Consider the following 25,580-nt stretch of genomic DNA (forward strand, 5'->3'; position numbering starts at 1 on the left):
AAAATGTAACCAGCTTACTCCTTTGAGGGGAAAAAAAGTAGTCAGTGGGTTCCAGAAGATTTGGGGAACTCTTTTGAAGCAAACTTTTGGGAACTTACTTCGAACTGAGGTTCATTAAAAGGAAGGTTATTAAAACTAAAAATAGAGGTGATAATGACTTGTGCAGCAGACAAATGTTAAATCATGAAAAAGTGGGCCATTCAGGCTGGTAATAAGCTGCCAAAAGAAACAAACTGTTCAAAATCAAGGGTGTTTTTATGTAAATAAAATCATAGGCATTAGAAATGGAAAGGAGCTATTACAGTTCCTCCCTTTACCTACCACAACCAGATATTGTCTCCAGGCAGAGGACAATATCAAACTGATAATATATACAGCTAGCAATAAGGAGAAAGAAGGGAGAAAACACAGCATCTTCAAAGATGATGTTCAAAGATATTAATCAAGTCTAAGGAATTTTATTATGACCATTTGCTTAGGCTTTTAAAATTATTTAAAAACATGAAGAATGTAATTCTTCCCATCCTTTGTCATGAAGGCCATTCACACCAGTGAAAACTGGGAAGGAATGCTAGCAATTGCTGCCCATTTCATATGGGTCACAAAAGGCTGAAGCTGTCGAGAAAATAGGTCAAAAATCACACATGCTGTTTCACGTGCTAAGAAGAAGTGCATGATATGTGCCACTAGGAGCTAGACCCTTTGCTCCTGTCATGATTTTGTCCCCAGGTAGTATTCTTGAAGACTATACTCTGCTCTCTTCTGCATTCCCTTCCTCTTTTAGAGGGTATAAAAAGAATACTTCCCTGGCTAGAAAAGCCTTATGAATCTGCAGCATGTTGTTCTCTATATCCTTCAACTCCAATATGTACTAGAGATTAGTTTGTATCTATAAAAAGAACTACAGCTGTTCATGCTTGTCTACTTAAAAGAGGCTTGAAAAGCATACATTAATTAGTGGGAATTTGTTTGGGAGCACTTGAAAACTCTTGTGTGTACTCCCTGTGTAATTAACAGCTTTGCCTTCCCTTCACCTCTGCTGAGACTATAAAAATCATTCAGAGAAAAGCCTACGAAATTCATTTCACCTGAATATCTCTCCAAGTGATTCACACTGTAACCCCAGTGGCATTTGGAATAAATCTTTATTAGTTCATATTTCACCTCATCTTAGCAGCTTTATTTGTGTCCTATATCCTCTACTTGGCAGCCATTCTTTCCGCTTTGCTGTCTCTTTACACCCTTTAACACAGATGACTGATTGGATTAAAATAATTTAGGACTGAGATGATTCATGTTTCAGTTAAAGTCAACTGTACAGCCTGTTCTGCACTGGAGAGACCACCTGTAGTTTACCATGCACATGGGTATGTTCCAGTGACTTGGAGATGTGAAAGGGCTAGGGCAAAACTGAGGTGCTTCCCTTTGGCCTTTTGTGCAGCAGCAGCTGTTCATAGAGCAGCCTGCTGGCAATGGCAATAACAAGCGGTGTTGTGAGTTAACAGACAAGCTCTTCACCTCCATCAGCCCAAGCTCAAATTCAGACTTGGGTTGCACATGAAAATGTCTGGTCTGATCACCCAAGCAATTCTACAAAACTGCTGAGCAACTAGTCACTATTGGTGGTCCTGCAAAGAAGGTGCCAAGAACCAGTCTAATTAAAGGCTGTTGCAAGTCAAGATTGAAGTACTGCATAAGGCAGCGGTCACAAGCTGCCAGTCTTTCAAATTTTCTCATCCTGCCCAGGGGCCTTAGTCCCTATCTTTTGCATGTCACAGCCTCATTTCCAGTACTTTTGTAAACTCTTTTGCATCCACCACTGGACTAAAAAGTGTCATCATAGCACGTGACACAGAGTAAATTTTCACACATTCTCAAGTAAGACAGAGTAAAGCAAAGAGTATTTTTCTTGAAGTCACATACAAAACCAACAGCAAGCTTGACATTCAGAAAAAAACGAAGGCACCGCCAATGCTTTTTGGGTGTTTCTACAGCTCTTTAGGGCATAACATAGGTAAGTCATATGTGTTCCCGTTTTCCTCAGTGTGACTGGTGCCATTTTTTACTTAGGCCATTCCAAGAAGTGCTGCCTTGCAGCCCTCATCTTTCTGTCATCCCCCAGTGAAAGTTATTACCATCTCAGTAACTCTGACAGGGCATCTGTCTGTCTCTGCTTCTGAAACCATTGTTTCCACAGGGCTCTACTGGGAGAGGGCGCTTATCTTCAAAGTAATGTTAGTATCAGACGATGGTATTTCAGTGGCTGAGCAACAGGTATCTCAGTTCAAACACTTGTGCATGTAGCCTTGCAGTTGTTAATGTCATAGGAATGTGAGGAGTCCTATGTTATAAATAGGTTTATATAAAAGCAGTCTTAATAACAAAGAAATAAATTATTAGTACTGTCATTCCCAGCAACCCTAGACACGGGCCACAATCCCATATACGAAACATTTCATGTAGAACAAAAAGATTATTATACCTTTCCTACCCGTTCAATTTTACAGGCTAAATGCTCATTTTCAAAGTCATGCAGAGTTCACAGTTGTCAAGACTTGTAAGTTCTCCTACTTACCTCCCTTCTAAGGACAGTAGACTGAGTAGATCATCAGTGTGAGCTTAATAAAGCCAGAAAAGTTTCTCTAGAGCAAATCTAGCCTTAAAAGTCCAATATAAAGCACAAACATTAGTAAGAAGATTGGGTTTTTTTGTAGGAAAATACTTTTTTTAGTTACAGCAGTCCTGGCAGCAGCAGGGTTCTGCTGGAGACACAGCACAGGAATTCGAGGTACCTGGCTCGCAGAGCAAAGCAAATGCTGCAAGAGTCATGTCAGCATAGGAAAATGCTAGTACATTTTCCAAACACTGATATCACCTCACTGTGTATAGAGATGTCAGGATCTCATGATATTAGACTACAACGCTGGCTTCGCGGTGGTTGGTTGGCATATTACCTACAAACACTTTTTGGCAATGAAATTGGCTCTCAAGATTAAGATTCCCCTGAAACTGGGGGTAAATAGTAGGACCAGCGGCTGGGAAGAATGGAAAGGGATTCATCCCTCTTTACAGTGAACTTTTCCTCCCTACCCTTCTGGTGTTTTGGGATTTGTTTTTGGTTTTGTAACTTACACAAACAGCAGCATTGATGCAGATTTAGTACTAAAGATTTTTTAGATCGCTTTCAGGAAAATTTTAACCAGCCCTTGCCACGGAGACTTTATGTGGGAGAATGTTTTTAAGACCCACTTTGATTTGGGCTACTACAATACATACTCGGTCATAATCCATCAGATCTATGACTGAGAAACACAGAAATTCACAGCAAAAAGGGCCTAAGAAGGTCTTCTGATGTTGATTGTAACTTGAAAGATAAGTAGAATTTTAACTTTATCAGGCTTGAGTCAAGACTTAGGTATGCTGCAGAGCAGAGTGAGCTGCAGCTCAGGTTAAACTGTCTCAGCATGCAATCAAACACAGACATAATGTGAAAGTAAAGCTCATCACGTGCCTCTTAGTCCATTATTATTTGGTGTTTTCATTTATGGGGTCATATGTGATTTTCTAATATTACAGCTTATCCTGGAGATAGATATCTCCTGCATTAGTATTGGGAAATTTTATGATAGCACAGTTGCAGTATATGCTTTATATGAATTTGTGTTTCTTTTTTCCCCACAAAGAATCTGCTCTCAGTATGATCATCGAACTTCAGCATTCTACCTTGTTATTAATAACTAGCTTCAGCCACTAAAAGAACGAACATGACAAATATGTAAAGAAAGTTCCCAAGGGGTAGTTTTGCAAACCATGTTTTACCCACAATGTAAAAACAAAGCCATTATTAATTTCCCTCAACATTTAGACTTCCTTGTGACTTCCACATGTGTACAAGGAGATGGTTCAGAAACGAACACAAAAATCTGAGATAGCACAAGCTCTCCCATGTAAAGTTTTATAAAGGACATCTCCTGAATCGGCTGTGGAATACTTACGGGCATACTTACAATGGCGATATATTTTCCACTGACTGGAAAAATAGAATGGAAAATCCATACCCTTCCACACAGTGCCATGCCTGAAGGTTCACAAAGAAAGTGACTGTACCTCTAATGTAACAGCCCTTCCTTCCAAAGCCCTAGCACTTTAAAAATGTATTAGATATGCCCAGATGCACCCCTTGGATTGGTATAATTGATCTTTATAAAGTATTTCAAATGCTTGAAGTTAATCATGTGCATTAATATTTATGCAACCCCTCAGGACACACAACTGAAATGCAGGGGTTATGATTATGTTAGGTCAGTACTAAAAATGACTGAATTTTAAAAATATTTTTCCAGTCTAGTATTTGCTGCTAACTCCATGGACCTGTACATTAATAAATCTCCTAAGTTTCACATTTTTAAAGACAAGGTTAATATTGATAGATGAGCTGGGCTGCAAACTCTATTGTTATTAGGCCTACTGTGATTTGATGTAGAAAGCAGTACTTTGGTACAGCAAACCTTACAAAGAGGAAGAAGAACAGTCCTGCAAAAATGCACAGAAGTTGGAATCAGAAGTTCAAGAGTCTATTTTCCATGTTTTCTGTGTGACCTTGGGAAAATTACTTAATCTTTTAATATCTCAGTATTCCTACCTATAAAATAGAGATAATATGCTCTTCATCATCATGAGGCTACTCTTAACTTGCTTTTGCAATTTGTTCCAAGATTCACAACTGCAGATAGCATTTCTTTTTTCCAGTGTTCACATTTCCTTTCTTTACTGCACAGTTATCAAAAAGTCTACACTACACTCTTACATATGAAAGTCAGAGATTGTTACTGAAGTGGCTAAGGGATGCATAGTAATTCATTTTCTCAACAGAAGTTATTCAACAGAAATAATTTGGACGTCTACCTAGCTGACTTCAGTTATCATTTACTGAAGGTGTATTTTACTTTGTAACACGAATCAAGCAGAATCAAGCATTTTAATGGTAAAATGCAACTCAAAAATAAGTGTCATGCAATTGTGTACATTCTTTGATCAAAGAGTCCAATATGTAATAATGTATTCCCTCGAGGAAGCTGAATATTAAAAATCACTGGATCAAATTTTGCTCTATGGTATATAAGCAAAAAGGAAAACTATCTGTGGAGAAGGTGCTGAAATGGATCTATGGGGAGAAGCAACTAATTAACAGAAGATGATTTAAGAGAGGGATCCTTGAAAGAGGGCTGAGGCCTCATAGGTAAGGTTTGTCCCTTGAAGTCAGCAAAGTCAAACAGTAGAATCATTTTTAGGGTTTTCTGCTCTATTAATAGGGCAAAAATTGTCAGTGGCAGAAGGGAGTCACTGACCAGCAGTGTCACCCAGGAAACAAGGGCAACATTAACAGGATGAAGCACTACAAAATCAAACCAACCACGTTTTCACAACCTTCCCTGGATATTGCCCAGAATGAAAATCAGAGAAGCCTGCATAGTGCAGTCTGCTCTGAACATCAGATAGCTGTTTCTGTCCTGTCCAGACATGAGCTACCCTCTTCAGGGCCAGCTTCTACTTTCATGCACAAAAGAGCTCCATTAATGTCAAAGGATTTAAATTAGGGCAATTCATCAAAGTTTGAACACCAACAAGTGTTAAGAATACAGTGAGGCTCAGCCGTAAAAGGAAGGAATGAAGGAAAGACTATATTCTTAAAAAATTATAGAAGAATTTCTAGTGCCTGGAGCATGTGGCTAATATCACAGAGTGCTGAATTCTCTAAGGTAACTTCCCAGTGTTGAGCTGTGACTTTGAGGAAATCAGTTCTCCATCCAACTGCATGTAGTATTAATATACACTAGGCTGGTCATAGTTGTAAACACATAACCAGAGAATAGAACATACCTCAATGTTTTGGGTAATACCTCTCCCCTTATTTGTCTATATTAGACATGTTACACAAATTAACTTATAAAAAAGAGGAAGATAAGAAAGACAGGTTTAAAAACAAACCAAGAAAAATTTTCTCTTTTTTAACCAAAAGTTTCAGATCTGAATTTTGAAGTTCTTTGCCAATGCCACCACTCACCTTCATCCTGTTATGCAGACTGCAGAGAGCCTGCTCAGCTCAGCCCACTCAGCTCAGCTCCTAGAGATTCTTTTCATTTTCCCTAGTCCAAGCAGGGAGTGACCACCCAACTCTTTGCTAGCTAATCCACAGGGCCAGAGGGCAGGCCTTTGCTTACCCTTTCCAAGGACCTGGCATGAAATAGCTGTTTCTCACCTCACTGCTCTTGGTAACCCTGACACGTTTGAGTGCCCGTAAGCTCAGGTCTTATCTCCCTTCTACCAGGCAGATCCTGCAGTCACTCACCCCAGAGACAGTACTGGAGCAGTCTAGCCTTCAAGCCCTCCGAGGTCTTGCCTCCCAGCAGTGTCACCATTTTCTTCTAGTTCTCATTAGTTCATGCCTCTAGTACCCCTCTCCAAGCAGTCCCCGATGCCCTCAGGTGCCAAAGCCAGCATTAACTAAACACAGCCCCCTCCTGGCTTCTAAAGAAATCACGTATGCTTCCATCTTAGCATGTAAACAGATGGAATCTGGGTTTATAATAATCCTCCAACTGTTATTTAAAAAGATGAATCCTTTTGATGCTGCTGTCCTCAGCTGAAGTCTCTGAGTAACAGAAGCACATAGCAGAACCCTTAATGAGTAGATACATCTTATTCAAAGTGTCATTTTCTAGATGCATTGGTTAAAACTCACTTTCTGCTGCTGCTCAGTGAAGTAGGAAGAGAACTTAATCTCATGAACAACAGAGTTGAGGTAGTAGCGTCAGGCAGCTCAGTGGTTGGTCATGTTCACTGCATAGATTCCTTCTGAAAATCATTCCTCTGAAAAAGAAGAAAACACACCAATCTTTCAGGTCCTGGATCATTATGTTCAGTCAGATGAGAAATAAGTTTCATGCAGTAAAAGCTGTTCTCTTTGGGCACTGCGGAGACTATTTTGACTGAAGGAATTAAAAACATGAAAACTCATGAAACATCATGTGAAACTCGATTTCAATAAATCACATCCATTTTAATTCTTGCTTTATCCCAAATGGTTCCAGCAGAGGATGGCCAAAGGCAAAGGAAGAAAAAAAGAAACATAGTTCAGGATACCCATTAGCACTGCATCAAAATAAAGTGACTGGAAATAAGCTAGGGAATACTGACATGTTGCAAAACAGAACAACTTTGTACGAAACATGTCTCTTCTCTTTCCTTTGTAGGCCACTATCAGCAAAGGAACTTAGAGTTACCATCTTGTGTCAGATTTCTCTTACTTCTTTCACTGACTCAACCCTTCTTGATTTTTCTCATGTGTAGGAGCCAGACCAGACCAATGCCAGAGGCAGGGCTAAGGAGGCCGCAGCATGTGTTAGAGGGCTGCGTCTGGCAGCTTCCCTTCATTGCACTGTCTCCTGAGACAGAATGAATCCCAGCACTGCTGAACCTGCCCCATTTTTACTGAGTCGCAGTACAAAGGCAATTGTTTATTAGATCAGGTCACAAACATGGCAATAGTGTAAGCTGCCTGAATTCTACCTTTTAAAACCAAAATTACTGCAGTTTTCAAAATAACACAGCTGACTGTCCAGCCTCATTGGAAGCCATTTCTGGGAAACCTAGGATTTTGGGTTTAGATAAGATCACTGCGTTTCTTTTGCCAAAAGATGGCCAGGGCCACATCCCTTTCCAGAACAGCCGTACAGGTGGGAACAGCATGATACCAGTAAGGATTTACAGCATAATGCTTCAGCCACACGAGGTGGATCCTGATGGAAACTGGGTTTCAGACAGGTGTAATTTCTCATCCACTTTTTAAGGAAGATTCTCTGAGCAGAAAATCATGGCAGTTAAACCACTTCACACGGATCTCAAATCAGCTCTGAATTTGTCAGTTAAAAATGTTAAAACAAAACAAGAAGTCCCATGGCAATATAGCAACATCCCCTACTAAGTACTTGGTGTCTTACTGATTAGTTTCCTACTTGCTTAAGATTTTCACAATACTAGTATTTCTTCCCCAGTTTTGGATCTCTCAGGACTGGAGACAGAGGTTTGAAACAGGATCCTGCTTCTGCAAGGGATATTCAGTTATACTTCAGCATCTGGAACTCTTTGGAAGTCCCAGCCTAAGTACTAATACAACAGTCCCAGCTATTGCATATTCAGTACAAATTACACTCAAAATAACGGTTGATTCAACAAGTCAAGAGGACACCATAAAGCTTCTGTTTCAACATGTGACTAACTTGTAGGCACCTGCTTTTCTTTGCTTCCTCCCTCCAAGAGCTAGTGGCTTGGTTCTACTTAAGAAACATTGGTTCTAGCAGAATTATTTTACTTCAGTTATAACTTGCCTGTTATTGTTTTACTTGATCTCAATTTGCAAAATCTCATCAAAAGATAAAAGCTCATCACAGAGTACACATTTCATTGGAACTTTCATTCCAGTCCCTCTACAAAAAACATCCAACTTGTAAACGAAAGGGCTGAGGAACAAAAGATGATAAATGGAATAAGGAATAAGACATTCCTGTTGACTTGTCTGGGAGTTCTGTCCTTGTTAACTTGTGCATTCCTCTAAACATGGGGAACTGACTCAGGTTACTCATATAACAGGATCCTGAATTTGTATCCCACCTGTCCTCCCTTAAGCCTCTGAAACTCAGTTGGAAATCTTGGCTGACCCTAAATAAACTTTTGATTATTTAAACTGCCAATAAAGGTACATAATAAATGAATTTGTTTATTTTACTTGTTGTGATTGAACAGAGTTAAACAAGAACACTTTTTTGACATGGTGTGCCTTTCTTTGCCGGTCCTGATTACTGCATGAAAACATTGTGCAAGCGCAAATTACATAGCCGATTTGTCAGTTCCCGTCTTCCATGAGTTGTACATTTTGCATCTGACCATCAAGACATTCCTGATCTTCCCTCCTCTCAACTGAGAAACAATCTTCCTACATGCCTTTCAAATAGGGAAAAAATTACCACTTGGGAGAATCAAGCCAAATCAGCTAGCACACTTCCTCACCCTGCCCTCCTTGCTTTGAGTTCAGTTCCTCCCTTATTCCCAGCACAACTGAAAACACTAAGAAAGGAATGGAGGAATGTGTGAATGAAAACCGAGATGACGATGGTTAAATCATTATTAAATAGCCAAGTCCTCATCTGAAGCAGTTCTGTCACTGTATTTTGTTGGAGCATTTGGCTACAGTCTCCTATTGATGTTGAATAGCAAATGTTTGCTTTTGCACATATTCTCTTGCGTAGATTTATGTAACTGGTAGGGCATACTGCTAGCATAAATATATTAAATGAAAACTGTTGTGCTTAGGTTTCAGTCTAGTTTGTTCTATTTCCCTTTCAACAGACATACTGCTACAATAATAGCTTATTCCAGGTTATCCGTTGAGGTGGTGGTGTTAAACAAATTTACTTTATGCTTGAAGGGCCAGGAAAAATTCTGTGGGATTTGAAAGGTGGGGCGCTGAGGTTCTACTCTTTGAAAAAAAGCCGTATACCAGCAGTCATTCTCCAGTGGCTGCCAAGTTTAATTTAAAATCATTATCTTTACCTGCAACTACAAAGTGGCCAAAGCATTACTTGTAGGCTACTGTGAGAAAAGCCGCTGAGCCACTTCACATGTTCTATTTACAGTTAAATGAAAAATTCTCAGAAAAGTATGGGTCATTTTGCTCCTCCTTTACTGCTTTGATGCAGCGAGTGTATCAGCAGCAGAGCAAAGAATTTGTTAACTCTGGTTTATTAAAGTCAGTGAGCTGGGCAGTCTTTCATTTGGATAATCTAGGGGTCATATATCCCTTTGTAAATATCTCTTTTTAAAGGCTCTGAGAATTTATATTTTAATGCTCACGCAATTTTTTAGTGCTCAAGGGAAAGCGGTGCTTGAGTTAAGCCCTTACTTGGAAGAGCCAACTGGCTCACAGTTTTCTCAGTTAAGTTTATCCTAGTCTTCAAAGACCACAATTAAAATTGTTTCAATAAATCAACAGGCTCAACTGAACAAATCATCAGATCAGGCACCCAGTAATCAAACCGATCAAGACTGATGCTCATCTGACACTGTTTTGTGGTAACTATCAAAGATAATCAGTTCTGAGCCAGTATGTCATTAACTCCCTCTGTGACCTTGACAATTCAATTTACTGCAGCGCCCAAGTTTATCTGTAAATGGGCTTATCGTTTACTCTTAGAGTGCTGCAAGGCAAAATTAGGAAGGTATTGCATAAAGGTTGGAAAATGTAACCTTTTTTCAATACTCAAACAGAGGATAGCCTGTTTTAAGTAAGATGCAATGATGGATTAATCAGCCTTCAACTGAAAGTTGCAGAGAGATATTGCGTGGAACAGGTGGGAAGAGATTCACAATACAAATTCATGCAAATGGCATGCATTTACATCTGAATACTTGCAGTTGAACAGTGAGCTAGAATTAAGAGGCCAATGTTTATTTAGACTAACTGAAAATAGATCAAGTTTAAACTTAAAGAGAATTCCAGCTCTTCTTCTGTCTAAAATCAGAGAACAAGATTTGTGGATATTGTGTAGTCAACACTGACATTTTGAGGCTGGATTGGCCCCAAGTATGAAAGCAGCCTGGGTTATGAGTCAAGCTGCTTTGCTGGGGTTCATCCTGCTGACAGTCCAGCCTGAATTATCTACTGCTATAACTCTGTTCTTACTCTGTGCTAGGAATGTTATGCTAATAGCTCAGGGAAATGATAGGAACAGTCCAAAGAGGTTACCATAGGGACAGCCTTCTTTTTTTATGTTTGAGCAAAACTCTAGAGTTGCAATTCACAATGTTTTATTGAACTCTATGTAACAGCTTGATATTTTGATTGTTTTGTTGGCTTGTTTGTTTGCTCTCGTACGTGGGCAACATTAGGAGCTTTGCAAAAGTGGTAAGATAAGACTGGAAATGGGAATGATGAATCTCTGTCTTAAAAGGGTAAAATTACCAAAGTAGAGCCACACTAAAAATATGATCCTCACCTGAGCTGTGCTTGCTACATTTTCCTAAGAATTTCTGTAAAATTTCTGCAAAATAAAATAATTTTGAAGATCCAAAATATTAGATTCCTTTGGTAGCTTTTTTTGCCAGTGCCAGAAATCAAGCCACAATCCCATGTGAATCAGACTGTTAATTGGACATATCCATAGCCCTAATTTTAAAGACATTCCTTCCAGTCTTTTATCAGAAGGGAAGTGAAAATCGTGAGTTGTTTTGCAAATTGCTTATTCATTACTTAATGACAGAAGGAACAAATCTCTGAATCTCCTGCCCCCTTACACATCATGCGCAAAGGACAGTCAAAGTCAGAACAGCTAAGCAATAAGTGATCACAAATGGAAAGGCCTCATTTACTCGAGCTGTTATAGTTGGGTAAATGGCAGTGCAAATGTACCCCAGATCTGCTCTCCTCTAAAAGTTAGCACTTCTGTTTGAATAGCCACATCAAAGTCACCACAGAGAAATAACACCTATGCAGCCCATCAAAACCAAAGGCAATATCTTGTTATTGGATGTAATCAAGTGCAGGCTCCCAGAAAGCCACGCTCATTGCTACTTTATTTCTGAACTCGGGACTGTAACCCCTTCAGCCGGGCAGGGAATGAGATCAGACATCAAAAGCATTATGCCAGGAGAAAGCACACCCATATTTTGTGCTGTAGTGTATTTACTTTACATACTAATTTTCCTAACACGGTCACTGGTGAGGAACATCTCAGTACCTGTGGAGGCCAGCCTTGCTGGGCAGCAGTCGTTCTTTTACATTGACATCCATGATGGTTGTACCTTCAGTTTACCATTAGTGCAAGTAAACTGTGCAGACAGCTTACCAAAATGCCTCATCACCCTAATGAAATCATATTGCAGAGATTTATGAAAGATGAGGGGCTTATTTACAAGGAAAACAATCTTTCTGTGACCGCTCTGAGGCTGAACAGATGCTAATGCAACAGTTGGGGAGATCAGGTTGTGATTAGAAAAAAGGACAAAAGACTTGGAGAAAGACTTGTGGAGAGCCCAGAATTAGCCCTTGACAGAACTATATGAATTTTCCAAAAAAGGAAATTGCCCAGGCTGGAATGAAACTCATGGGTCAAAAGCAAAAAACACTGAGTGAGCCACAGAGAAAAATGGACAGCTAAATCTACCAGTAAGCTACTTTTCAGAAAGCAAATAGGATTGTTTGCACAGGATGGCCTGGCCAGAGTAGCCTCAGTCTTCAGCTTTCCATACTAAGCGGTGATCCTGAAGGTGTTTCACAGAACTATTCCAAGGCCACTGGTAGGTGAGCAATGTAGCTTTGAAATGTTACCTAAAACGCAAGTTTAATACTGTCACTAGTGCTAGCTAGAAAAAGAGAACAGAGGATTTTCACCCTCCAAAAGACAGGCACAAGTTTCTGGGAACAAGTTCGTAGGACCCTTTAGAGAGTGCTGAGCAGGTAGAGCTCCCATAGTTTCAAATTCCCTGGCCTTGAGTGACTTAATGAGAAACACAAAAGCTAGTGGATGCCACCCTGTTTCAAACCAAACCAAATTCTGAAACAAAACTGATCCACCACTTATCAGAACAGGATTATGGGCCAATTTGCAGTCATACTTGCTGATGTTTTTACTGGGGAGCAGAAAATCAGGTTGCTAAAGACCTTCTAAAGGCTCAGGTATAAACCTAAAGAATCTAAATATGATTTTTTTCTATCACATGTGGAATGGAATAAGCTAACAGACCGTTGCCCTATTCATAACAAAATAAACATAATTTTCCTCCATCTGGATCATGTTTTCCAGCCTAAGTCACCAATTATGCTACTTTATAAGGCTTGCTCATCTGCAGGAGACCGGTTTGTGGTCATTTTGCAGCTTTTGTTACTTAAAGAGAGAGAAGAATCGATGAGGAATTCAAAGGATGATAAAGAGCTGCAGCTAACTTTAAGGATAATAAAGCATGTCTTTTCATCCTGATATTCGTTAACACTGATCCCACTGCAAAAAGCCTCTGACAATCAAAATTCCTACCTTAAACACAGTACTGAGGGTCTGAGGAGGCTTTTAAATGCACACACATATACCACATGATGGAACTAGTACAGAGCACATGGAAGTGCCTAGCCACCTGCCACAGACAGTCACATCAGATTCTGCCCTCATTTATTCCCACCTAATCTTCCTAAAAAGAATCAAATAGCCTTAATAAAAACAGGTTATGAACTTGTACAAAGGGAGGCTTACAGCATGGTAAAAGAATTATTCAAAGCTGATAAATGAAATATCTCTTGAAGTTCTGAAGCTTTCCGGCAGAAAAAGAAAAGATATTTAGGTCTTTTGTTATACCAACTTCAGGATCAAATAATCACTTACTCGAGAAGTACTTCATTGCACAGTTACCCCCTGCAAATATCCATTATTTTCATTAATTAGTAGATATAGAAGTATCTATCATCATCAGAATTGGGTAGCATCACCATTTGTAAATAAAGATATTCAAAGTTTAAATAAATTGATTTGAGTTAATATCTTATATTTTACCACAGAATATCACTCCTGCCTCAAGACTAATCTAACAGGCAATGGTTCATAGTTCTGATAACCGTGTAATAAGAAGCAATTATAAAAAAAATACTTCAGTATTTCCATGGCTTGAGGCATCAGTAGCCACAAACAGCTGTTTTAAAATCCATCTACTAATTGCTTTCTTTATTAAAAGATTAATTGAATATACTGCTGTCAGCATCAACACTTTTTCCGTGATGAGCTGTGTAATTTTAGCTAGGAATGAATTTGGGGAAAAGTGGTATCTAATACAATGTTGAAAATTCAGGGGTCTATAAAACTAACTGTGCACAATGCTATGGTATGCTTTTCTTCCTTCCACAGCAGCCATCCCATTATTTTCTGTATAGTCATATTTTTGGGGAAAAAAAAAATTGACAGATTTCCAGGGTTTTGATTCTATAATCCATAGTAAACCTGATCTGCTCTATCTGCACGTTGCCTTAGATCAGACAAACCTTTCATATAAACTGCATCATCTTGTAGTAATTATCAATAACTTTAATGCTCTGTGAAAAGCAGTGTATTCAGGCATTTGACAAGATGCAGAATGTTTCCTTTGGGGATGTACGCCTACTTGTCGGTGGAATATTTTTGCCCCTACCATTAAGTTACAATCCGTATGAATAGGAACGTCGGCTAAATATAAACACAGAAATAATTTAGATCATGATCTCCTGGCCTGGTCCATGTATCCTACAGATTGTACCAAAAGACCCCACTTAACATGCTTAACTAAGTGAGTACTTAGGCACGGTACACATGTGGAATAAAGGCAAGAAATAGTAAACCCAACTGCAATTCTTTTAAGTAGGCTAGAGCTGCGCTGAGAATGTTTTCAAAATGTTTGGTTAGTATTCCAGCGATGCCATGGCTGGGTTTATTCCCACACACGACTTGTGAGAGGCTCTTGGACTCCTTCGTACTAAAGGTTTAGACCTAGTTCTAGTCTAAGTTCTAGGTTCTAGACCTAGTTAGGTTCTAAACTCTAAAGGTTCCAGACCCCGCGCAGGGGGTCGCTCCCCACGGGTGTCCCGCTGTTCCCGCCGCTCCCGCCGCGGCGCCTGTCCCTGGTGCTGACGGGGCGGCCCCACCAAACCGAACACACGGCCCCTGCTCTCCGCAGCCGGCCCCGGGAAGGCAGGCGGGGGTCCTGGAGGAGCCGAGCTCAGCCTTGCCGGCAGCTCCCCCAGCTCAGCCCAGCCCAGCCTAACTGCCCTCCCCTGTACAGCCCAGGCGACTCAGGGGGGCACTCCGTGGGGTCCAGCGTTTCAACGCTTGCGAAAAGTTTTGGGGTTTTTTTGTTTGTTTGTTTGTTTTCTTTTTAAAAAAACAAACTCATAAAGCAGTATCAGTCATTACACTGAGAAAACACCTGCCTTTCTGGAAGATACTTTTGGGAGCAGACACTAAAAAATTCACCTAGCGCTGCTGAATAGAGGGGTGTATGTAGCGGGTAGCATACAGCAGTCATATGAAGTTACCACAAGGCTAAGTATTAAAAAATAAAAAGGGAAAAAAACCCTTCCCTTAAATTCAGGTGGGCAATTACGTTGTTCATTTTGTATTTTTTCTTAAATTGCTTCCAAACCCTTCATTCGTTTGGGCTGCCGTTTTAACTTTTCCGCTCTATTAAAACGCCCTTTACCTATCAACACCAGCGAAACACCGAGGGGAAAAAGTTCACTTTTCCTAAGGGGAAATCACCGATTTCACAGGTGTTCCGGCGGGGGGGATGAAGGCTGCAGGCTCCAAGCTCGCAAAGCATTAAAGCACACGCCTCAGAGCTTTCCCTCAGCTCGGGCAGGGCGCTCCCGCCCGAGCGCCCCGTTGCGGGGAGCGCCGGGAGGCCGGGGCAGCACCCGCCTCCCGCAACGCCTTCCAGAACGCTCCGGGTCCCTGCGGAGGGCGCAGCCTTTCCCCCTACTCCTGCCCGCCGCCATTGCTTCCGTCGCCGCGGCTCTGAGGGCGCCCAGACGCGGTAGCCCGGCTCCCGCCGGTACCTGCTCCCCACAGCTTTGTGTCACCTTCCCGCTCTGCCACCACGGCCAAGAGGTGCTCTCCCTTCAGAAACGGATTTTTTTTTGTTGTTTTTAAAAAGCGTTCGGGCACGGCAGATAACGGTTTGTCCGTTAACGGTCACTCCCCAACAGCCCGCGGCGCTTAATCCCGTCACGCTGCTCCTCGCTCTCCCTCACGGCGCCCCCTCACGGCGACCCCGAGGAAGCCACCGCCGGGCCCCGCCGCCTCCCGCGCGCGGCGCCCGGTGGGCACCGGCGCCCCGGCCACGCCACGCCCACGCGTGGCCGGAGGGGTTTAAAGGCTCCACCTTGACGGTGGAACGGGAGGTCTCCGTGTGGTCGGTGCTTCCCCCCCCCGCCCCCACGGGGCCGTCCGTGGGTGCGTGTGACCGCGAAGCGCCGCCCGCTGAGGGGGTTTGGTCGCCCCTCGCCTGCCGACACCCACTCACCCACCGCGGCTGCGGCGCGACACGGTAAAGCGGTGCGTGGCCGGAGGTAGCGCTGGGCTCCCGGTCGGCCTCGAGTGGCCGGTTGCGTGATACTGCGAGTGGGGAAGGTGGGTCGCGCCGCGGCGCTGAGGGAAGGAGCGGTGCCGGCGGCCGAGCGAGGGGAGCGGGGCTGCCCGTGTGCCCCCGCCTCCGCCGAGGGCCAGCCCGGCAGGCTGCCGCCGCTCTCCCGGCGAGAGGGCAGCAGAGAGCCTGGCCGGCGGGCAAATGCAGGCCCTGCGCTAGCCAAAGGCAGCTGGGGAGCTACCACCGTAGGTTGGGAGCCACCTGCCTTTAAAAGTCTCCCTGCAGCTTTAAAAACTTTCTCTAGTGGAAAGTAAAGCCTTTACTGGGAAGTCAGAAACGTGTAGGTGAGTCATCTGGCTGAAATCTAACTTCTGGGAGTCTGCTCAAGATTAAATGTCGCATCCTTGTGCCCATAGGCACATGCATAGGGGCGCACTGCCGTATCGGTGTGGTGCAGCAATCCTCGAGGAATCAGTGCGGTGGAGAAATTACATGGACGGCACAGGATCCCTCTTCTAAGCCTTGCTGTACGTCCACTGTGCTGTGCCAAACCTCAGGCTCTCTGGAGACAAGCCAACACCGTAGAGGTCCTGTGACACTGATGTCACAGCACAGTCCCTGGTCTATGTGGAGCTGATAATGACCTGCACATAGCTTCTTTAGCCTTTTTTTTTTTTTTTTTTTCTTCCTTTTGATGTGTGTGTGTTTGGATGTTTTTTCTTTCGCTGTTTTCTCTTGTAAGCCAGAACAGTCAATTAGGATCCCCTGCAGCAAGACGCAAACAACAGCAGTCACAGGGTTGCTAAAAACTTTCCTGGTTTCAGCCCAGAGTTGGGGAAGAAAAATAAAAACATAACAGAAACACTTTACAGCCTCCTTTTTCTGGTTCAAGTACCTGTATTAGAAATCGAGCCCTGCATTTTAATCTTGTTGCTGCTGTAGACTCATTTTGTGACCTGACACTGGTAACTTAAGTGCTATGGCCACCGATGTAAAAAGGAGATGGTAACAAAACCAGGTATTTAGGTGTTCTTTACCTTAAAAAAAAGTTTATATCTTGGCAATGTAGGTGCCTCAGAAGTGTTAAGTATTACATGCTGTAGTGCGTGCCTTTAAAAATTATGACTGAAACGCTGGTAAGGTGAGAACTTAAGAACATACACTTCAGTCTTTTTGTAATACAGGGGAAAATAAGTCTTTGTAAACAGTCTGGACAGGTACCTTTTCCTCTTCCCTTGGTAGCCTGTCTCTTCACAGGCATGGTTTCCAGTTTAACATAGTTACCAAAAATCTTCAAATCTTTTAAAGATCAAGTGTGGGTATATGGTGTATACCCAGTCTTCAGTGGTAGTGAAAAGAGGTCATGGCAGGTAAAGAAAAAGAGGGCCACCTAGCAGGGAAAAAAAAGCATGAAATGTCATTTTTCTGTAATGGCGAAAGTAGTCATGGCGAAGGATGTGCAGATGAGGGGTAAGCGGTAAATTTGATTAATCGGTAAGATGGTGCACTAGCAAACAGCCAAACAGAAAACAGTTCGAGCTGCGTTTTGGAAGGCATTGTATTACAGAGAAGGGAGATGATATTACATCATTATATTGCTGTAGCATATCTCCCAAGGAATACTATATTCTACTGGGACCCACAAACCATGTTACTAAAAAAGTGTCAACAAAATAGAATTTGATGAAGCCAAGTGTGATAGAAAATTTAGTGTCTTAAGAAAGGTCAAAATACAGGACCTAGGATAACCTGATAAGGGGACTAAGAGGAACTCAGAAATACAAAATTTGGTGAGAATTGAAGGATCTTGATTAAATGGGTGAAACAAAGCTGTATATGGAAGTACAAGGAGGATTAGCCCAGCTTAGGTCAGAGCTCAACAGTGAAGGAAAGGAGATGGCAATGAGCTCTTTTGCATCGTAGAATAGTCTTGATTTGGAAGCCATTTTGAACTTGTGGGAAAAATCTTTGCTCATGGTAATTACTTTCGTAGTCAATTTGACATTGGCAAGGTAGGAATCCAGAGCTAAAAGCTTTTAGATCTCTAATGTGTCAGTTTCAAATTCTTTAGTGCTGCTTAGCCAGTATATGGTAAATATGTGTTCTTTTGTCCTGTTGATTGTAATGAAGATCTGTCCCCAGACAGAGCTGTGGTTTCCTCAGGGAATATAATTAACATTGGGTTAAATAAAAATTTTGGGAAACTCTAGGATTGCATAGGTCAGGCATCTGGTTCAAAGCCTGGGTTTTCTTAATGCTCGTGCCTAGGTGAGTAGTTTCTTCACATTGTCCCAATCCATCCCTCTCACCTTTCCACTCTTTTGAAAGAGTGTAGGTAATCTTATGAGGCACAGTGCTGGAACCCATGGGACAAAAAGGTTGTGTTTGTCATAAAGCTGAATGCTGCCTTCTTGTACTGCCACTCCCTCAGGTGAGGGACACTGAGACAAAGGCAGACAAATATTTTTGTCCGATTGCTTTCTAAAGGAGTGTCTATCCAGCTTGTTGAAGATCTTTTTATCAAGGAAGTAATGATGGTTTATTCCTCTGCAGGGCAAGTCTTTCACTTGCCTGAAAAAATAACGTAAGAGGTGGTTGAAACCATGACCTTGCGTGCGTCTTCATATGCCAAAGTCTGCATAGTCTATTGCAGATCTGAAGTCCAACTCTCAAGCAATCTTCTTCTGACATGCTTAATGATACGAAAGATACAACCTTGTTGCTGCAGTAACAGTAACTCAAGGCTTTCCTGTGAGCGCATCTACCACTGCAGCTAAAATACAACCATGAGTAATGTGGCCAGCTTAATGAAGTAGTAGCAACTTGAACAATTGGAATTTCCATTACTTGTTTCCTTCCACCTCAATTTAGCCTTGACACTAGTGGTTTTTATTTCATTCACTTAATGGCTCTGCACTCCCAAGCATGCAGTTGTAGCTTTCCTAAAGGCAGGTCACTGTAATACAACATGGTCTCCTAGCATATGTGAATTGTTTCCGCTGGCGTAACGTCTCTGTGGTAGCTACAGAAGGACAGGTTTGCTCAGGCTCCAAGGCATTTGCTGGAGGTGGCAGCACTCTCCTCTGCTGTAGAGCCGGCAGAGTCTGGTGCCCATCCAGCTTCCTTCCAACTGTTCCCATCAGTCAGCTGGGGACAGCTCCAGCAGGGACCTGGTGAGCTCTGGGCAACTCTGGTTTGGCATCTGTAGAGAAAATGTCACCCTCCTCCTGGAATATGTCTTTTTCTTTAAATGTCACTCCTTACACCAGTGACCTCATCTGACTCAGCACAGCTTCTGTCTGAAGGGAGGGGGCTGTGAGCAAGTCATAGATTTTGACATAGCTGGAGAACGTAGGGAAGAAGGCACACCAAGAGAAACACAATACTGCTATGTGAGCAAACAAAGACTGATTTTGGAACAGTCTAACAGGCAGTTATGTAAAGCAACTAGAACCTACTCTGAACATTACATGCTTCTGAAAAGAAGGAGATTGTCTATTAGGTACACACAGTTTATTTCATGATCACATTTTCGGGAAGGTTTTGCTGAGGTTTCTGCTGGTTGCCGTGATGGCATGGTACCTGCTGCAGCAATTCAGTTCCTAGGATTACACTGAATGCTTCACATGGTGAGAACACCCATGTCTCTTGCCTTTGAAAACAGGGCAGGGTTGAAATAGTCATCTGGGTGGATCACCAGCTTTCTTATTTAGAGGCTGCTTGTATTAAAAATCTGTAGAAGACAAGCGAGACCTGTGCTAGGAGTGTCCCCAGCAAATGAAGCTGTGACTACAGCATGGGCTTCTTTACTGTTTGCACTTCATTATTAGGCACAGAGCTTTCTCCAGGCAGGCAGCCTGTGGGAAGCAAACACAGGAGGGAAGGGTCTTCGACCTGGAGAAAGAAAACTCTGGAACTGTTTTACTCCAAAATGTACCTGGTAGTGATAGTGCAGGCACATGAAAGAGCTGTGGTCCTCTTGTGCTGAAGGGGAATGTTGGCCAGGACACTAGCATATTCTTTATACTTTCTTTTTAAAAGTGCCAAGCTATGCTGGACATGCATGCAGACACAGACAGAAACCAAGGTTGTAGGAACAAGTGACCTCAGTTTAACATTTCATCCAAATGACAGTGCCCCAGTGAGATTACCACTTTAGTTTCCTAGCACACCACCCAGCCTGAAGAATCTCACAGACCCTTTCAGATGTCCTAAACTGATAAGCAAGTGGCATGTTACACATGTGAAACTAGGATAGAAGCACATAGCGTTTGGTTAAGCAGCATCCTTCTTAATGCTTAGCTCCATTCAGCTTGATGTCTGTGCTGTTTTATTATGTTCTGGGTTTTGCTTTTTTCTCTGCCTGTTTGGGGTTATTTTGTGTTAGTTTTTTTTACACAAATGACTGAATATTTAAGTGTAGGAAGGTAACATGCGCAGAATTCACAGTCCATAAAAATGTAACCTCTCTCCAAATACTTTTTTCTGTGATACTATCTTGACTAGTGAAGCAATGACTTGCCATGTTTATCTTACCCCTGTTTTTATTCCATTTACCTGAACCCTTGAAATGGAGCCAAGAAAGGCCACTAAAAACCGAAATTTAATTCCTAGGAAAAGGAAAGGAATAGCGCAGTGGGAATTTACCTTCAATCTTTTCTGTGTGTGCTTTTTTAAAATAAAATTAAAATATTCAGTACCAGCATTTAGAAAGAGACCTACTGGATAAACTGGCAAGCCTGAAAATTCTGCTGTTTGAAGTGCAACAAGTTAGTTTTGTCTCCCCTCAAAGTAATCATCCAAACATCACTGGTTATGGCCTCATATAGGGTAGATTCTAAATGCTGTTAATGTAAATGTACCCTCAAGGTATTTGTGGGGCATCAGAAACCCGTTTTCTTTTCAAGCTGTGTGTTGCTGTCTGCATTGATTTTGGTTTGGGTCAGTCCCACTGGCTGAGTGTAACTTTCGCTCAAATCCATGTGAATTGCTGTGGTTTAGTTTAGACCTCTGACTAAAAATATGGTTATGTGGTTTAACCTAGTGTCTGTATGGAGCATAATTATTCCCTTGTAGAAAGGGCTTTTTTGCCACTGTGAATACTAAACAAACACTTCTGTTGCCTCATGGTTTTGAAAAACTATTTACCATCTCCTCAGATAAAGACTGAGGCCCTGATAGTGTTTGCTTTCTGCCATTTCACCATCAGGTTTTTCTGTTGCATTTTAAGGTAGGTGTATGGGCAATGTACCTGTTATCAGTGTTCACACTGAGCTACCTCGCTCTAGTGCATTATGTGGTTTTGGTTGTCTCTTTGATTATCAGAGTAGAACCCATGCTCTGGGTTTTGTTTTCTTCTTTTTTTCCCATCTTAACATAATAGGAATTTTTTTTGTAACTGGAGGGTAAAGGCAGGGGTGCTGTGGAGATGCAATAGAGTGCTTCTGGAGGTCCTGCACATATTAATGACTTGAAAGGGGTGGGTGTTATTTAAGGTTTATAGCTTTATCCTGAGAGCAGGAGCTTTTTTTGTATCTGTAGTTCTGCCAACAGCTTCTCTCCTTCCCTCTTATTACCTATATTTTAGCTATTCCCAGTCTAAGGCAGAAATGCTATCCGAAGTTACTGAACAAGGGTTATAAAGTTTTATGGAACACCTAACAACTGGAATATAAACTATGAAAAATCAAGGAATGAATTAAGGAAGCAGTTAGCTAGCTACTTATACTCTTAGCCCTCCACTTAAGTGCCATGCCTTCAGAAAACTTGTGTCGAAATAGTGAGACAGGTATGTAGTGAAACTATGCTTTTGCCACGGAAACTAAATGCTGATTAGAAATAACCTGCAATGCCTCTATCTACATTCAAAGAGAATAAATTTTAATTTTCCCTTAAGAAAGCAAAGGCTATGGAACCAAGAGCTGAACATGAAGTTGTGGGTTTTCTTGTGATGTTAAATATGTGTGTGTATATATATATATGTAGTGTGTGCTTTTCTCAGTTTAACAAATCAAAGCAAAAGAAGGTGAACACTTTTTTTTTTTTGGTGCCTTTCCTGCAACATATGGGAAGATCTAGGTAAAAAGAGCTTGTCTGAAGTATGTTATATATCATGGTACAATAAACTTATGTTCTGAAGCAGAAATTACAAATAGCTATGGAGTTGTTAACAGGTTAGTGAAGAGATTTGGGTGTTTGGGATTTTAGCATGGGATTTTGTTTGCTTGTGTTATTACAAAATGCATTTTGCCCATAAAGGAACTGAGCATGAAGAGGGGCTTGGGAAGCCTAGAAAGATCTGTCCCCTTCCCTGGGGGCTATATTAGACCTCTGAGTCATGAAGTCTTTGCATAGTAGGTGTCTGGTTACAAACCTTTTATGGGCCCTACTCAGCTGGGATATCAGCATCTGCATTATAGCTCCCATCTATTCTTAGGTGATATCCCAGCACGACTGAACAGGCAAGGCAGAAAGCAAATTGCTTTCGCGTATAAAACTCTTCTTTTTTCTCATTCTATTTTTTCACACTTTCTCTGTCTATCCCATCCTTCTGTTCTGCAGTGCCTTGTCGCCTTGTGAAAGAGGTACAAAATGGCTTACAGTGTAACTCTGAATGGACCTGGACCGTGGGGTTTCCGACTGCAGGGGGGCAAGGACTTCAACATGCCTTTGACCATCTCCAGAGTAAGTGAGCAAAAATACTGCACTGAGCTTGTTTAGGCTGGAAAACCGCAATGAACTAGTCATATGTACACTCTGACCTGGCCTAGCAAAATAGAGGATCTTTGCAGCTAGGTCTGAATAAAGAAAATACATTGTGGAGTTTGAATATACCAGTTCAAGGTACAACCTGGGATTGATGATGCCTCAGGAAGACTGGTTAGTATATTTTAAAGAATGTCAACACTGTCTCTTTTAAACAAGCTTCCAGGTCTATTTTGTACAGTGTTGTCTCTTTTTCTGCTGATAGGGGCCTTGCTGGTGCTGTCTATCTGGGGGTAAGGGAGTAGAACAACTGTGAATAAGAATATAAAATTATATTTCTAGAAAATAGCCATGTAACTGCTTTTAAATTCATGAAGTCTAGGTGTTAAAAGTGGACAAAGATAGGGATGCATGTCCCCTCTTTTAGGGAGAGCAATAATTGGATGAAAATTAGACCTGTCAAGCAGAAGACTCAATAGTGCTTAAAATAGTCTTAAATTATGCAGAAGCCTTCCATTTGCAGCTAACAAACAGCATGTGATTTAATAATTAATTACGTGATATATTTGTCAATTAGAGATTAGTCTATTCCCTAGCTGTCTTTTGTGTTTTGTTTTTTTTTCTGAAAAGCAATATTTTAAAGTGTTGCAGTGGGGTGCTCTTATTACCTGAATTAGTTCAGTTTCTTAAAAGTTTTTAACATCTGATGGTTTCCAGGAAATATGTAAGCGTTTCCTTTAACCTACCCTTCCCTATCAAACCAGATAGTTCCATGTAACTTCTGGTTTGGGAATTCTGCCTTTTACAACCTCTTGCATATTCCTCCTCCTCGCCACTCCCTGCCCCCTTTTTTTCTTTCTGATAGTCTCAAATCTGTTCCAGAATGCTCAGATCTTTTGAGACATCTTGGTTCCTCCACCAATCACTTGCAGAGGCTTATTTTGCAGTGCAATGACAAGAGAGGTTACTTACATAAGTGTATTTAAAAGGAATACCAGAATTATTTAACCAGACAAATAGAATGCAAACAAAAGCTCTACTCCACTGCAAAAAAAAAAAAGCCACCTACACTGCTTTGAAAACCATTTTTTTCATAATGAAAAAGTGTAGTCTGTTAAGCTGTGGGTACCAAACTGATATCCCTGCAACAATCATGATTCAGTCATTGGTGAGCTTCTGAAATCTTAACTATGCTCCTCCATATTCATACTGTAAAGCTCTGTATTATTTGATCTCCCTTATTCTTATGCACAATATTCCATTCTGTGAAGATACAGCTGCATTTACCATAATAATAAGTCCTATGATGATGAGAGGAACTTTTTATAAACCCTTTTCCAGAAGCAGCATAGTAATGCAAAGAAGGCTGTTCTGTCAGTGTGCTTAAAAACAAGCAAAAAACCAAAAAACCCCCTGCACATAAAAATAAACTCACTTCATAAACTTATGCTAATTTCAGTATGGTAAATAGTTTTGGTATTTCTTTCCTTATCCCATGCAAGGTGAGTACAGAGAGGTGCCAATTTATTTCTGTAGGCATTTTCATGACGCTTTGTGGCCTGCACTGTATGGTGTTGATTATTTTTTTATAAGTAATTCAGTCATACCTAGACACTGTCAGTCAAGGGCTGGGGCTGGGGTACTTGCACTGTATATGGCACAATCAGAATTGAAAAAGCAGGTTTTTCCCCAAAGAACCCATTGTCTCAGATTATGATCTCTTAAAGGATAGTCAGTATGCCCAAAGGCTATGTGATTCTCATGGGGCTTTTGAGAGCATATGATGAGCAGGAGGGAATCTGCAACAGCCGGATTCCCGGGGTGTGGAGGAGTTACCTCTTCACACAGCTGGCTGCATTTCCAACAGTAGAAGTGTCAGAAAGCACTGTTAAATGTTTTGAACTCTTTCCCAGTGAGGCCCAGTTTTCAGCTGGGAGCACTGCTTTGACATGGGATTGGATTTTGTAGCCTGCCTTAGAGGGGAAAGGCAGGCATGCAGAAATGAATGTAGTCTCTTTCAGGGGGAGCTGGAGTATGAATGCCTGCTCGTTGTGATATTTGTCAACAGGAACACAGTGTAATACGTGGCTTTTGATGATAATATTCTGGAAGTCTATTTTTTCTTTAGCATCTTTCATGGAAATATATCATCAAACAGATCAGATATTCCCGTTAATCAATGATTTGCAGTCATAAATGAGTTGAGCTGTGAATTTAGCTGTAAATGCAGTCTTACCATGGGAGAAAAGGAAAGCTATACTTATATTCTCAAGATATTCTTGGGGGCGAGTGGGGGAGGGAAGATAACTGAGGAAAATCCCCTTCTTGGGAAGGGCACACAGCTCTAGATGTTGCCAGTGGATGCTGTACACTTACCTATGGGCTGCTTTTGAGCCTCAGCTGCCCTGAGATGGGATTAGACTTCCTACGTGGCAGGTGAGTCTTAAACCCAAACTACTTGAACTTAAAGGGTCTTATAATTGCTTTTAATGACAGATGTGCCCTGGTCCTTTTGCCTACATGTGTGTAGTATCCCTCTATGCAGGCAGATAGGGTTTATATCGGGACATGGTCATTATACTCTAACTCCTTCCAAGCAATAAGACTGCCTGTGGGTGGGCCACCGAGAACAAAAAGATTCATCCTTTTTCATGGAGGCTCTGTGCTTTTCTGTCATGCCGCAAGTCATGCTGTGAGAGAGTTGCCTCTGAGCTCCCGAGAAG

General features: G+C 41.6%; 1 protein-coding gene and 1 long non-coding RNA gene across 5 annotated transcripts in view; one reads left to right on the plus strand and one right to left on the minus strand.

The window, feature by feature from the left end:
• Window positions 1-15,881, minus strand: part of LOC142064604 (uncharacterized) — a 74,516-nt gene extending 58,635 nt beyond the window's left edge. Inside the window, exons 1-2 of the long non-coding RNA XR_012663164.1 lie at window positions 15,623-15,881; window positions 6,743-6,870 (exon numbers count right to left, since the gene is read on the minus strand). This is a non-coding gene — a long non-coding RNA (uncharacterized LOC142064604). The remainder of the gene's footprint in view (window positions 1-6,742; window positions 6,871-15,622) is intronic.
• Window positions 15,797-25,580, plus strand: part of LDB3 (LIM domain binding 3) — a 131,560-nt gene continuing 121,776 nt past the window's right edge. The window contains exons 1-2 of one of the 4 annotated variants that reach the window (XM_075109755.1): window positions 15,797-16,196; window positions 22,714-22,836. In XM_075109755.1, coding sequence (XP_074965856.1) covers window positions 22,744-22,836 — 93 coding nt within the window. In that variant the 5' untranslated portion in view covers window positions 15,797-16,196; window positions 22,714-22,743. Of the gene's footprint in view, window positions 16,197-22,500; window positions 22,614-22,713; window positions 22,837-25,580 lie in introns of those variants that run through there. The other 3 variants (XM_075109752.1, XM_075109754.1, XM_075109751.1) reach the window with 3 other exon arrangements.

This window comes from Phalacrocorax aristotelis, chromosome 14 (genome assembly GCF_949628215.1).
Source record: "Phalacrocorax aristotelis chromosome 14, bGulAri2.1, whole genome shotgun sequence".
Classification (NCBI taxonomy): domain Eukaryota; kingdom Metazoa; phylum Chordata; class Aves; order Suliformes; family Phalacrocoracidae; genus Phalacrocorax; species Phalacrocorax aristotelis.